Source organism: Erpetoichthys calabaricus, chromosome 14, assembly GCF_900747795.2.
Source record: "Erpetoichthys calabaricus chromosome 14, fErpCal1.3, whole genome shotgun sequence".
Taxonomy (NCBI): Eukaryota; Metazoa; Chordata; class Cladistia; order Polypteriformes; family Polypteridae; genus Erpetoichthys; species Erpetoichthys calabaricus.
Genome location: NC_041407.2, coordinates 29,776,234 through 29,789,734, shown reverse-complemented (window position 1 = coordinate 29,789,734; position 13,501 = coordinate 29,776,234). Strand labels below are relative to the sequence as shown.

General features: G+C 39.1%; 1 protein-coding gene across 1 annotated transcript in view; it reads left to right on the top strand.

Moving 5' to 3' along the window:
- Positions 1-13,501, top strand: part of gna13a (guanine nucleotide binding protein (G protein), alpha 13a) — a 95,183-nt gene that overhangs the window by 75,494 nt on the left and 6,188 nt on the right. Inside the window, exon 3 of the mRNA XM_028819155.2 lies at positions 11,707-11,757. Within this exon, the coding sequence (XP_028674988.1) occupies positions 11,707-11,757 (51 nt within the window). The remainder of the gene's footprint in view (positions 1-11,706; positions 11,758-13,501) is intronic.

The following is a 13,501-nucleotide window of genomic DNA, read 5'->3' as shown; positions in this document are numbered from 1 at the left end:
TTTAACCACAGAACTACTGGCTAGGAGGCTGAGTCTCTACCGTATTGGCCAGTTTAAACAAAACACAAGAACCTCTGAACACACATCAGGCCATAGCACACACCTCCACCTATATCATTACATGTGTTTACACTCAAATTAACTTTTTAAACACATTATATCTGAAATAAAATGAAAACACATTTTGTAATGTACCATACTTCAGATTACAATATGTGAATGTCAGGTTGTATAATAGTTCAGCTGAACTTCACACTAATAGTAACACAACTATGCACTGGGCTTTATTCTTACATCGGTGAAGTACTTAATTATGACTATTGTTTGTGAAATGGGACATTTGAATTTACTGTATTTTTTTTTTCATTACAATTTAAATTTATTAGGAGTCTGAGTCGGTACGTTTTTGCCGACTCCGACCCCGAATCCAGGTACCCAAAATTCTCTGACTCCGACTCCAACTCAGACTCCACATCCCTGATACGGTGAACTATAAAATGTAAATTTGTCATGTTTGTTGCATCATAGCATCTTTACCTATAAATACTGCTTAAAAGAAGATCAGTGTAGATACTTTGGATTCAAATAGTATTCAGACTAGGTCTGGGCAATATTGAATTTTCAGTTCAATATACAATAATACCAATGTTGCGATGTTCAGCAGTTTAATTCACTACAACTGCTTCTGAACGTTAAGTAAAATCCACAAAATCTCCAGTGCTCCTGAGCATGTTTATCTGCTCCACCCATGTAGTCTGACTATGTTGAGCATAGAAAAAAAAAAAAACTGAGCAAGGATCAGAAGAGAGAGCATTTTAGAACAGGTAGGGTTAGCAGTGCTGTTTACAAAAGGTTTTATTTTCCCAGTATGTCAGTTGAAGCAGTACAGCGTCTAAATATAAAATGTAACTGCACATGAAGCGTCTGCAATGTGGTGGTCTGTCGTCTTGGCAGAACTGGTCCTTGGTAAGCAAAGTTCCATAACGTATTTGCTGGTTTTGTTTTTTTCTTTTTAAGACTGATATGTGGGCAGCAACGATCACTGAATACAGATTGTTTTGTACCAATATTGCTGATGTGTTCAGGAGAAAAAGTTGTAGTGTGTAATATGTTTCACATGAATATGCTTTAATTTAATCTGACCTTTGCCACACAATTGTACACTATCAATGCTTTGAGTACAAGTGTGTAGTTAATAAAGATAATATAGCCCATGTTAAATATGAAGAGTAAACCTGACTGAAAACAAGGTTATTATGCACTCATGCCGATTTATATCAAGTAAAATGTATGTTAGGGAATTATCTTTATTTTTACTTTTTTGTCTTTTAAATGCTTTAGCAGTTTAATTTTGAAAGTGGTATGGGGTGTATTCTGATAGCTGAACAAGAGTACCCGTTTGATAGACTACTGAAACGTTTAAATTTGCATATCCCCAAACCCCCTGCAAGCAAAGAAAGCATTTTTGAAAACTAGGGGGCGAGCTCACTTCGCTCGCCAACCCCCATGTTTGGTTTTCCAGATACACACTTTTTTAAGATTTTTTTTTTCTTTGAATTGTTGCTATTTCTTTAGTTTTCACTTTTATTTCAGAACTTGCGTAAAAAAAATATTTGTAATCTTGCGAGTCTCAATATGCTGAATCTTTTTAATGAGGTCAGGATAGGTTTCTCTGTTTTGTCTGTGCTGAAATTCCAATCTATATCATCAGCAGTTAATATTTCCCCCCCCCCCCCCCCCCCCCAAGTAAAAAAGTAAGTAGAGTTCTGCATTGGACTCTCTGTCTGTAAAGTCGTGCTATTTTCCTCACACGGTTACAAAAGTACATGGCGTTACCAAGGTGATACCCCAGCTTTTGTCTAGGTTTTTGTAGAAGGGCTAGACAGAACGTTTTTGACTCCTGGGGTAAATGTAGCTTTTTAAATAAGCAAACAGATAAATATATATGCATGAACAAAGTAACCAATAAATGCATGTGCGGTAAACTCCGTTTTTGAAATTCTCAAGATTCTTTGTCACATGCAATATATATACAGGACAACACGCAGTGAAATGCATCCTGATCCGCTTATCAAAAACTGCAAAGTTAGAAGAATATCAGTTAAATTAACAAAAAGCCATAGGTTGAAAGATAACAGTATAGTAGAACATAATAAGTAAAATTATATGAATAAGGTAGAATTAAGTGTTAAGGTGCAATAGTGTAGTAATTATTGTGCAAAACCAGTTTGTTTGCGCTGCTGCGATCTTTACTTTCTTTTTTTATACAGTAATCCCTCCTCCATCGCGGGGGTTGCATTCCAGAGCCACCCGCGAAATAAGAAAATCCGCGAAGTAGAAACCATATGTTTATATGGTTATTTTTATATTGTCATGCTTGGGTCATAGATTTGCGCAGAAACACAGGAGGTTGTAGAGAGACAGGAACGTTATTCAAACACTGCAAACAAACATTTGTCTCTTTTTCAAAAGTTTAAACTGTGCTCCATGACAAGACAGAGATCACAGTTCCGTCTCACAATTAAAAGAATGCAAACATATCTTCCTCTTCAAAGGAGCAAACAAATCAATAGGGCTGTTTGGCTTTTAGTATGCGAAGCACCGCGGCACAAAGCTGTTGAAGGCGGCAGCTCACACCCCCTCCGTCAGGAGCAGAGAGAGACAGATAAAAAAAATCAATACGTGCCCTTTGAGCTTTTAAGTATGCGAAGCACCGTGCTGCATGTCGCTTCACAAAGCAGCTGCACAGAATGTAGCCAACGTGAAGATAATCTTTCAGCATTTTTAGACGAGCGTCCGTATTGTCTAGGTGTGCGAACAGCCCCCTGCTCAATCCCCCTACGTCAGGATCAGAAAAAGTCAGCGCAAGAGAGAGAGAGAGAGAGAGAAAAGTAAGCTGGGTAGCTTCTCAGCCATCTGCCAATAGCGTCCCTTGTATGAAATCAACTGGGCAAACCAACTGAGGAAGCATGTACCAGAAATTAAAAGACCCATTGTCCGCAGAAATCCGCGAACCAGCAAAAAATCTGCGATATATATTTAAATATGCTTACATATAAAATCCGCGATAGAATGAAGCCACGAAAGGCGAAGCGCGATATAGCGAGGGATCACTGTATTTTCTAATTTTCCTACTTTCATATCCTTTAACTTTCTCCACATGTGTATAGCGCCTTTTTTTTTTTTTTTTTTTTTTTTTTTTTTTTTGAGCCTTTCTAATTTCCCTGGTTTCATAGTCTGTAACCTGCTCTGCATGTGTTTAGCGCCAACGTTTGTAAACATCTTTATGAAGTTCTACTTTGTCATTTTACTCATTGTCTTTTAATTCTGAGCCGTACAATACATAGAACAGAATAAATCCTCAATACAGTATAAAAATAAAAATTCTAGAAGTACGGAGTAGAATTTCACATTAGATGATATCACATAATATGATTTGGATTTGTTTTAAGTCCTGGAGACCTCATTCATCAAGCTGCCTCCCCCATTTTGCCATTCCACATCTGAAATAGCGCTAATCTGATGAAAGAACCCCTCATTCCCACGTCCCCATTCATCAGGGATGAATTTTACCTTAGGCAGGCAATCTACAATTTAAAGAGATTATTTTCTTGTGAATTGTTACATATGCATTATTTTCACTTTTACTTAAAGAAACAAGTATTGTTTTTACAAAAGTTTTTAATTTCCTGCCTCGCACAAGGTTACATCTTTCTTCCCAGACGTATAATACTGCTCGTGTTGTGAAAGGTGTTGCGGCTGAACGTACGCTAAGGATATGCCTTTGGATCTGTTGACTTGTTTTAAATGATGGCTCACTGCCTGGTCTCGCATGACGTTGTAAAAGCATACCTGTCTTTTATTTCTGGCCACGGGCGTGGTTGAATTCTTTCTTGCTGGATGTATAACACTGCTCACGTTCGGTTGGGGTAGCTGCTGTTGCAGCTTTCTCCACATGTGTATAGCGCCTTTTTTTTTTTTTTTTTTTTGAGCCTTTCTAATTTCACTGGTTTCATAGTCTCTAACCTGCTCTGCATGTGTTTAGCGTCAACGTTTGTAACCGTCTTTATGAAGTTCTACTTTCTTTTATTCATTGTCTTTTAATTCTGAGCCGGATTGGACGTGCTTTTTTTTCAATTCTGCTTGTTCCGGGCTGATAATTACTTTCCTTATTTTCTGAATTTGCACCTCGACTATTCTTTTTTGCTGTGTTTTTCTGCCCAACGCATTTGAGTCTCTTATCTCCGTGCCCGATTGGACGTGCTTTTTTTTCCCATTCCACTTGTTTTGGGCTGATCATCATGTTCCTTATTTTCTAAATTTGCACCTAGATTGTTTTTCTTTTTAGCATTTTTTTTCTCTCCCATCGCTTTTGGGTCTCTCTTCTTCACACTTTTTTCTTCTTCGTTTAATCATCGATGTTTCATTTCTACCCTATTCATTTCTACCGTATTGACCTTATACACTTTATGTGCACTGAGAGCCCTGGACCTGTGTGTGTGCTGCATGACTGCCTTTACACTACTGATTTGGTTTTTTTGATACTGCTTGTAAGTAGGGTGTGTCTTGCAAGACTCTCGTTCTATGTTCCCGTGAGACACACCGTGGCAGGTCTCTTTCGTCTCGCGGATCTTTAAATTATCTTCCGAGAAGATCACGTATCGTAGACTATCAGGACAAGGGACAGGATTTCTTTTTATAATAGACAGACAAGAGTGACCATCACAAAATAAATAGCATTTGAATGCATTTTAGTAACATAAGGAAAATAAGAGCACCAGTCATAATATTGGAAATTTTTATTGACATTTAAAATGGTAATTGTCCTGAGTAAAAAGCCATTTAGGAGCCAACTTGCTTTTTCTCAACTTGCTTTTTCTCAAGACCTGTGCTAAATGACTTGATACCCTGAAAAACGTCAGGTTGCCCTTCAACAGAGTAACTTATTTCTTAATTCTACAGGTTCTTCACACGTGTGTGTGTGTGTGTGTGTGTGTATATATAGCTTTTTAAATTGCAACAAATTCTGCAATTCTTATTTAACTCTTTTAGGGCTAATTTTTTTTTTGTTTCTTTTCTCCCAGGGCTGAATATTTTTCCAAAAACTAACATTTTTTAAAAAAGAACACAAAGCAATTGTTTAACATATCAAATCAACAAAAAATATTTACTTTTGACAAATGTTACTGTCTTGCATGTTGTATGAGCCTGCATACTCTATGATTTCACATACATATCACATACATTTTACACAGCAAAGTCTGATCTCGCTCAAAGCAGCCAATTTCAGTCATTGCCACATTGCACTCCTTACAATACGTGTTGCTTTGGTGCCTATTTTTCAATTGTCTGTTGCTGCACTTTCTAACATATATTGTTAGTGTGTACTGTAGAGAGACAAGTCACCCATTTGCCATCATGCCATGCCACTGCCACCAAGTTTTCTGCCAGCATGAAAACCGTATTGTCACCTCTTTTCATCTTCTGAAACTTTATGAACTTTATGTATGGCATTATAGCCTGGCTCACCCCATGGGATTTGCTTCTGTTTATTACAGAAGTGAATAAAACTTTGCAGCAGCACGTACCTAAGCCACCAGGGGACAAAACACGTTTGGACCAATGCTCCCTGAAGTTATATCACCAATTCTGTCTCATCTCTATTTGTAATGCCACAGCGCGCTTCATCTCGTCTTTCGTTGTGGGTTTCCACTTTGAAAAACAAGAATGCGATGCAAACGCAGCCCGCGATTCAAAAAAAATCTCTGCCTACCTGTTTGTCTCGTCTGACAGTAGCTGAAAAGCAGCATCAGGAGAGAGCAGCCTGAAGTACAGCAGCTGGTGATCTGTCGTGTCCAACAGCAAGCCATGCCGTCTTGTAAACTCCGGTAGCCAGATCAGCTCTCAACGGATCAATGTCTGTGTATTTATCCCATGCGAACCTTGCCGTAGATGCATCGGCTGCGCGAAGGCACGCAACTGGCAGCAGATCCGCTGGCGCGGCATCGGCTGGTGTCTGATCAGCTGATGCCTGCTTCTAACTCTCTTGCTCGATCTCCTGATCACTGCCAATAAAGTCCGATTCTGAAAAATCAAGAGTCCGACTCCGTGATAATGCGCAAATGCACATAATGCGAGTGTTTTCTTTTCTGCACTTGCTTCGCTGCCTTTTCACATGTCGGTGCCATCTTGCCTGTTTACATTTCGCAACTCACGCACACGCAATGTTTATTTGCCGAGTCAACGAGTCTAGCATTCCTCCAAGCACAGAGGGAATGCCTGTGACGTGAGTGAGATTTGTCGCCATTAACAGCTGATTGTCGCCCTCCATCCCTGGATGTCGACTTTTGTCGACATCCGCCTTCAACCCCTCCTGTCGACAAAAGTCGACATCCGCCCTAAAAGAGTTAATGGCTTTTCTCACACATTACTAAGGGCCAGTAAAGACTATATACAAGCAGTATCGTGCAAAAAAAAAAAAACAACTTTTTTTTCATTACACATCGGTGTAAAAGTAAACATTTGTGCTTTGGAAGGATGTATAACATGAAAATTTCTTTTGTTGCACACAAAGAAACGACTATTTGAGAAGTCCAAGTAGGTATTTTGGGAAGCGTATCTAATAATTCTTTACAATTTATGTACAGTAGCTATTCAAAGCGTTTTTTCATAGTGAGTGGGGAGCCACTTCAACCACAACTGTGTTGCATCCACCAGGATGATTTGACGGCAACCATTCTGGCATCTGTACACTCGCCACACATTAGCTGTTAGGTGGTGAAGGTGTGCAAGATAGTTAGCCAATTAGAGACACGGGATGAGTAGGGAGTCATAATGGCCAGGTTATGGTGGGCAATTTAGCCAGGACATTAGGATATTCCCTACTTTTTATGAATGATGCTGAGGGATCTTTTATGAGCACAGAGTTAGAACCTTGATTTTTATGAGTCATCCTAAGGACACCACCATTTTTACACCACAGTGTCACTGTAACTGCACTAGGGCTTTGGGATCCACATTCAGACAAGGTTAGCACTCACTGCTGGCCTCTCTCTCTCTCTCTCTCTCTCTCTCTCTCTCTCTCTCTCTCAACCCATGCTTTTCCTGGTTGGCCTCCCATGCAAGTTCTATCTGTGCCCAGACAGCTTCAGGTGTACAGGTATGACCTGTTCTGAAGTGCATGTGGTATGACTGCTGGCTTATTTGATAGATAGATAGATAGATAGATAGATAGATCTTTATTGTCATTGTCACTTTTACAAAGGAACAACGAAATTGAAGGTGCAATCGACTCAGTGTGAGGAATAATAGTTAAAAAGACAAGAAGAGAGAAAATAATAAACCGAATAGTAATAAATATACAAATTGCACTTGTTGACTTAAGAGTCTATATTGCACATTGGTAGAATAATATGGAGCAGTTTTATTCTGAGTTCAGGGCCATGATTGCTTTTGGATAAAAGCTGTTTTTAAGGCGGTTTGTCCTAGTTTTCATAGCTCTATATCTCTTGCCCGATGGCAAAAGCTGGATGAGGCAATGACCGGGATGTGATGAATCCTGTGAAATGTCAATTGCTTTTTTGCGGCATCGGGACGTGTAGATTTGTTCCAGAGTGGGGAGGGTACAACCAATTGTTCTCTCCGCTGTCCCGACGACCCTGTGGAGCGCTTTCTTTTCTGAGGAAGTGCAGCTGCCATTCCACACACAGTCCGTACGTGAGCACACTCTCGATGGAACAGTGATAAAAAGCAAGGAGCAGATTTTTTGGGAGATGGTTCTTTCTGAGAATTCTCAGAAAATACAGTCTCTGCTGCGCCTTCTTTAGCAGCTCCTTGGTGTTGGCGCTCAAGGTCAGGTCATCCTCCAGCTCCATACCCAGAAACCTGAACACCGGGACCCTCTCCACACAGGCCCCGCCAATGATGAGTAGCTGGATGTCAGTTTTGTTTTTCCTAAAGTCAATAACAAGCTCCTTTGTTTTTTTGGTGTTGAGGAGCAGGTTATTGACTGTGCACCACTCTGACAGTCGTTCCACCTCGTCCGTGTATGCCAGCTCACCCTCCTTGCCCGAGATTTGCACATGAAGTGTGATTCGCTCGAGATCCACAGTAACGTGTTGCTATTTGCAGTTTCATTTTGGGAGAAGGAGCTGCCAGTTTCAAAATGCACTGTTTACTTGGGGACAAACACAGCAGGTCGATGTGCATTTTTTGATGAATGAATTGTCTTATTAAGCATTCACTGCAGTATGAGGAGGAAAGTTGACATACCTTAGAAAGTTAAACCTTTTGCTCTTTCAAAAGCTGACTTACGGGGCATTTTAAAAGTCAGACTGAATAATGATCTGCACTGCATATCACTTAGTGAAGAAAACAAACGCTGGAATAGTTGAGAATACTTATCTGCAAACTCACAGTAAAAGTGCTCTATAAAGCAATCGCTGAGGAATACAGAGACATGTGTAACCATTTGATAAATGCATGACCTTTGACATGAAGACAATCTTAGTTACAGAGTGAAAACATTCTGCACACTAGGAGTATACTTTGTAAAAGCTTTCTTGTATAAATTAGGCAAACTCGGACAGAGGGAGTGGTAACAATGTTTACTGTTAGACAAACACTGATGCCAGCAAGGCAGGCAAGATTTTGAGCACAGCACATACATTGGAAACTCATGATAAAGTAAGCCAGACATAACACAAAAATGGTCTAAAAACATACTATTTGAGAAATTTGAGGCACAGCTTTTCATAAAATTGTTGCATTTTGGGGCAAGTTTTCTTTGCTAATATTTCATATTACAATAAGAAAGTATACTAGTTTTATTGTATACATGGTACTGATTTTTATTCTTTAAGGTAATTTTGTGAACTTATTGAAATATATAAACAAAAAAAGCACAATTTTGTTCAAAATAATCACAGTATCGAGATATGTCCATATTGCCCATCCCTAATTCAGGCCCCTTCTGTGCTTTCTGTACCCTTTATTGTGTTTGTAGGTTTAATTTTAAATGGATAAGGTTGCAATTTTTTACCCATCAATGTGCACTCAGCTTGACAAGTCATAGTGAAGATATGTTTGGAGAAGGTTCTGTAAATTTATTAGAAATCAAAAACTGAAATGTCTCATTTATCAGTATGCAGATACTTTGCTATAGCATTCTAGATTGTGGTCGGCTGCATCCTGTTTGCTTTAATTATCTTTTATGTCTAGAACTTGATTGGAGTTCACCTATGGCAAATTGAATTGATTGGCAATAGTTTAGAAAGGGGCACACCTGTGTACGCAAGACCCCATATTTCCAAAGGTATGTCCGGACAAAAACCTAACAATAAAGTCCAAGGGACTATCTTTAGAAACTCCCATAATTAAAATTCTGGTGAGATTAGATCAGGGCAAGGGCATAAAACCATTTCTAAAGCTTTAAGTGGGTCCGTGGAACACAGTGACCTCCTAATTGTAAAATGGAAGAAGCACCCTAGATATGGCCACCAGGTCACACACAGTAAGCCGGAAAGATGGGTCTTGGTCATAAATGAATCACCATGAATCCAGTGATCATTCTAACAGAGCTTCAGAAGTCCTCCGATAAGATAGGAGAATCTGTTGTAAGGGTGACCATCTCAGCAACACTTCAGTCATGCATTTCTGGCATGATATCTTAGTGATGCACTGGCTGGATGGTTGCCACTATTGAGTGGCTCACATCCCTATTTTGTCTGCTGTGCGTCTTCTGTACCTGTAATTGCAGCAGAACTGTGGCTAGACATTGCCCTTGAGAATCACAGCTTATCATCCAAGGGTTTGTTGTGGCCTTGCAAGCAATGACCCATTGTAATAAGGCTTTCCGGAAATTGTTCACAATCCTTTCTCATTCATTACAAATGTAATTCATGACTCTGCGAAACCAAAGTTGAGACGTCACATTACTCAAAATGGTTTGTGACCCATAGTTTAAAAAACACTGGTTAAAAGGACTCTGAGAACATTAGAAAAAATTTCTGTAGTCTGACCATATGAGAATTTAACTTTTTGAATAAAATTTCAAGCACTGCGTCTGATAAACACCAGGCACTGCTCATCACCTGCCTAATACTATTCCCTACAGGGAAACATGATTGTTGTTTCTCATCGGTAGGGCCAAGGACACTGGTCTGACTTAAGGGAAAGATGAATGCAGCCAAATACAGAGAGGTTCTTGAAGAAAGCTTGTTCCAGATTGCACATTGCCACAAACTAGGCACAGTTAATCTTTTAGCAAGACAATGGCCTGAAGCATACAGCCAAGATTATGCTGGAGTTGTTTCAGCAGAGGTCTCTGACTGTTCTTGGGTGGTCCAACCAAAGCCCTGACTTAAACACCACAGGACATCTGTAGGAAGACCTGAAGATGGCAGTTTAGACACTTCCCATCCAATCTAATGGAGCTAGAGGTCATCTGCCTGGAATAATGGGATAACTGCCCAAATTCAGGTGTATAGAACTTGTGGAGACTTTTCTGAGAAGACTCAATGCTATAGTTCCAACAGAAGGGGCTTCTACAAAGCACTGAATAGTACTGAATTAAGGAACTAAATACTTAAACCGCCGGATCCGGCTATAGTCGGTTCCCAATGCAATTTGCCAGCATGCCGGAGCAGAGTATATTTGGCAAGATGCTTTAATTAACATCGCAATTGGCTATAGTTTCCCTTTGCAATTTGCCAGCATATAGGAGCAGAGCATATTTGGTGACATACATTTATTGAACGCCGCAACTGCTATAGTCGGCTACACTAGCCTGCAAGCATCAGCATTGGCCTCTGTGTGCTTGCGTGCAGTCCGTTCAAGTGCTGTTGGCTGTGATTTACTGAATGTCATCAATGCCGTCAGTTGCTCCTTGTACATATAATAGATTGCTGCAGTAGTGTTTTTCTTTTTTTTTATAGTTTTTACAGTTCGTTGGCAGTGTGTAAAATGATCAGTGTTGCAGTAATTTAGATGCTCTTTGCATGAAAAAGTATTCCATTAAAACTTCACTTTTTCTTGGCAAAGTGTGACATTTCCTTAAAAAGTGCAGCAAAAAGTATTTCCTGCCCAGGGGAGCATTAACCCTCCCAAGTATGTGGCAGTTTAAGGGTTAAATGAATAAGGGACTTCTGGTTTTGATTTTCCTAAAATCATAAACTTTTCTGAAACTGTCTTCACTTAGTTCTTATGGGTTATTGAGTGTAGATTGATGGGCACAAATGGTAAAACTTTTTGTGTTGAAGATTTCATTTTAAACTAAAAAGTTAATACAACCACTGTATGTTGACATACAAAAAATTAATGAGTATTTTTTCACATGACTGAGTTTTAAAAAAATTACACTAAAACTAATGTAAAGGTCATTTGTCTGATGTTTACATCAACTAGCATCCAGAGGTATGAATTGTTTCCTGGCTTTTGGGGACAGTGTATTTGTTTTGATTTAAACATAAGTAGTTCATTTTATTAGTTTTTTTGGTTTTTTTTGTTTTGTTTTTTTTACTTTCTAGACTTTGCATGTTACCTTTCCTCAAGTTGTGAGCTTCATCAATTTCAGTATTTTTTTCTCCAAACGATCTTGGAAATTATTGCCATTCTTTGTTTTTCTTGGACTATTAAAGTGTTAATTATTAACTCATTTTCTAAAATTGTATACCTTTTTAAAAACTTTTTTTTTCTTCCCCGTCCCAGGGTGAATCAGTAAAATATTTCTTGGACAATTTGGAAAAACTAGGACAGCCGGTGAGTTTTGTCTTTTTTTTTTTTTTTTCTTTTTTTTTTTTTAATAAAAATGGGAACCCCCTCCCCCATAACCTGTTCTCCCCCCCCCCCCTTCCAGTTTAGGGGAAGTGGGTTATGGTTATTTTGCCAAATGTTAATGAAGGTTCAGGTTCAGAAGACCACATGATACCTAATTTCAGTTTTCAGCAGTATAAAGAATTAACTTGCATTAAACAGAAGTGTTCTTCTGTCAAGTATAAAATTTGTACTTCATGTCTTAATTGTTCTTAGAGATGTTTTTCTTATATTGGGTTTTCTTTTTAAATTGTGTTCTGTTCCTACTTTTGAATTTAATTGAACACTGTAATACTTTCAGGTGCAATTAAGTACTTAATCTGCCATTTGGTGCAGCTAGGAGGAGAAGACTGATGTTCAAAGAGTTTAATATTAAAGTGATAAATACTCCTCTTTCCCTACATATTAGCAGTACTACAGAAGACAAAATACCAGAAAATTGAGTTTAATAGTCTTGGTAGTTAGAGACAGTGCCATAAGTGGTTACAGTAATCCCTCACCTTACGTTCCAGAACCCCCCGCGATAGGTGAAAATCCGCGAAGTAGCGACCTATATTTATTTTATTTATAATACATATTTTAAGGCTTTATAAACCCTTCCCACACTCTTGTTAACCTTTCTCACTCTCTTGTTAACCTTTCCCACGCTCTTATAAACACTTCCTATGCTCTTAAACACTTTCTACATTCTTAAACACCTCAGACCAACACTGCACGCAGCGATCAGACGTCAATGTGTCTGCACTCGCTTTGTGAAGGGGGGCAGCTGAACTCACGCTGAGCAGAAATGGACTTTGTGCTGCTTCTGCCAAAATGCCTGCTTGTCGCTATGCGCGTTCGGAAGGAGGAGTGTGTGTGTGTGGGTGTGTGAGAGCTGAACGCACCTTCGCTCAAACCACCCCTCCCCGGAAGCGCAGTACGCTCCTGCCACTTCGCATTGTCAAGGGGGTGGGGAGCTGAATGAACGCTAAGGAGAAGTGGACTTTGTGCTGGCTTTGTGCTGCTTGTCGCTCTGCATGTCAATAATTTTAAGCCTGTACATCACCAGTTTTCCTGTCTCACTGTCTTGTCTTGCGTGAAGTTAAAATGTTTTATAATAGTGAGATGTTACTCATATCCTTAGCCCGACATCCACATATCATATGTGTCAACAAAGTGTGTTTTATAAGTTTACATGTGTTTAAAGCATGTGGGATGGGTATTTTAAGGCTTAAACTATAAAAATGTTTATTTATATGGTCTTTCTATATCGCGGATTTTCTCCTGTTGCTGATGGGTCTGGAACATAACTTCCGCGATAGGCGGGCAATCACTTGTATTTAAAAACCCGCGAAGTCGTGAATCCGCGAAAAGTGAACCGCGAATTAGCGAGGGATTACTGTATTTCTGATAAAATTAGAAGTTACAGAAATACAAGCTTTAAAAATTGTATGTTTGTGGTTTTGCATCTTTTGTTCTTAAGGTGCTATGTTCAGAATTGAAGCAGTATCTTAAGCATTTATCCTTCTATTTCATATCTTACATTGTTTTACTTTAAATGGGTTTATTTTGACCACATTATTCCAGGTAAACACAGTAAAAACCTTCAAAATGTTATTTTAAGAGCCAGATACTCTGCAATTTTATTACATTAACTAAGACTCCTCAGTTTTGGATTGAGTTGACTGACTCAACAGTTTCTCAGCTTTAG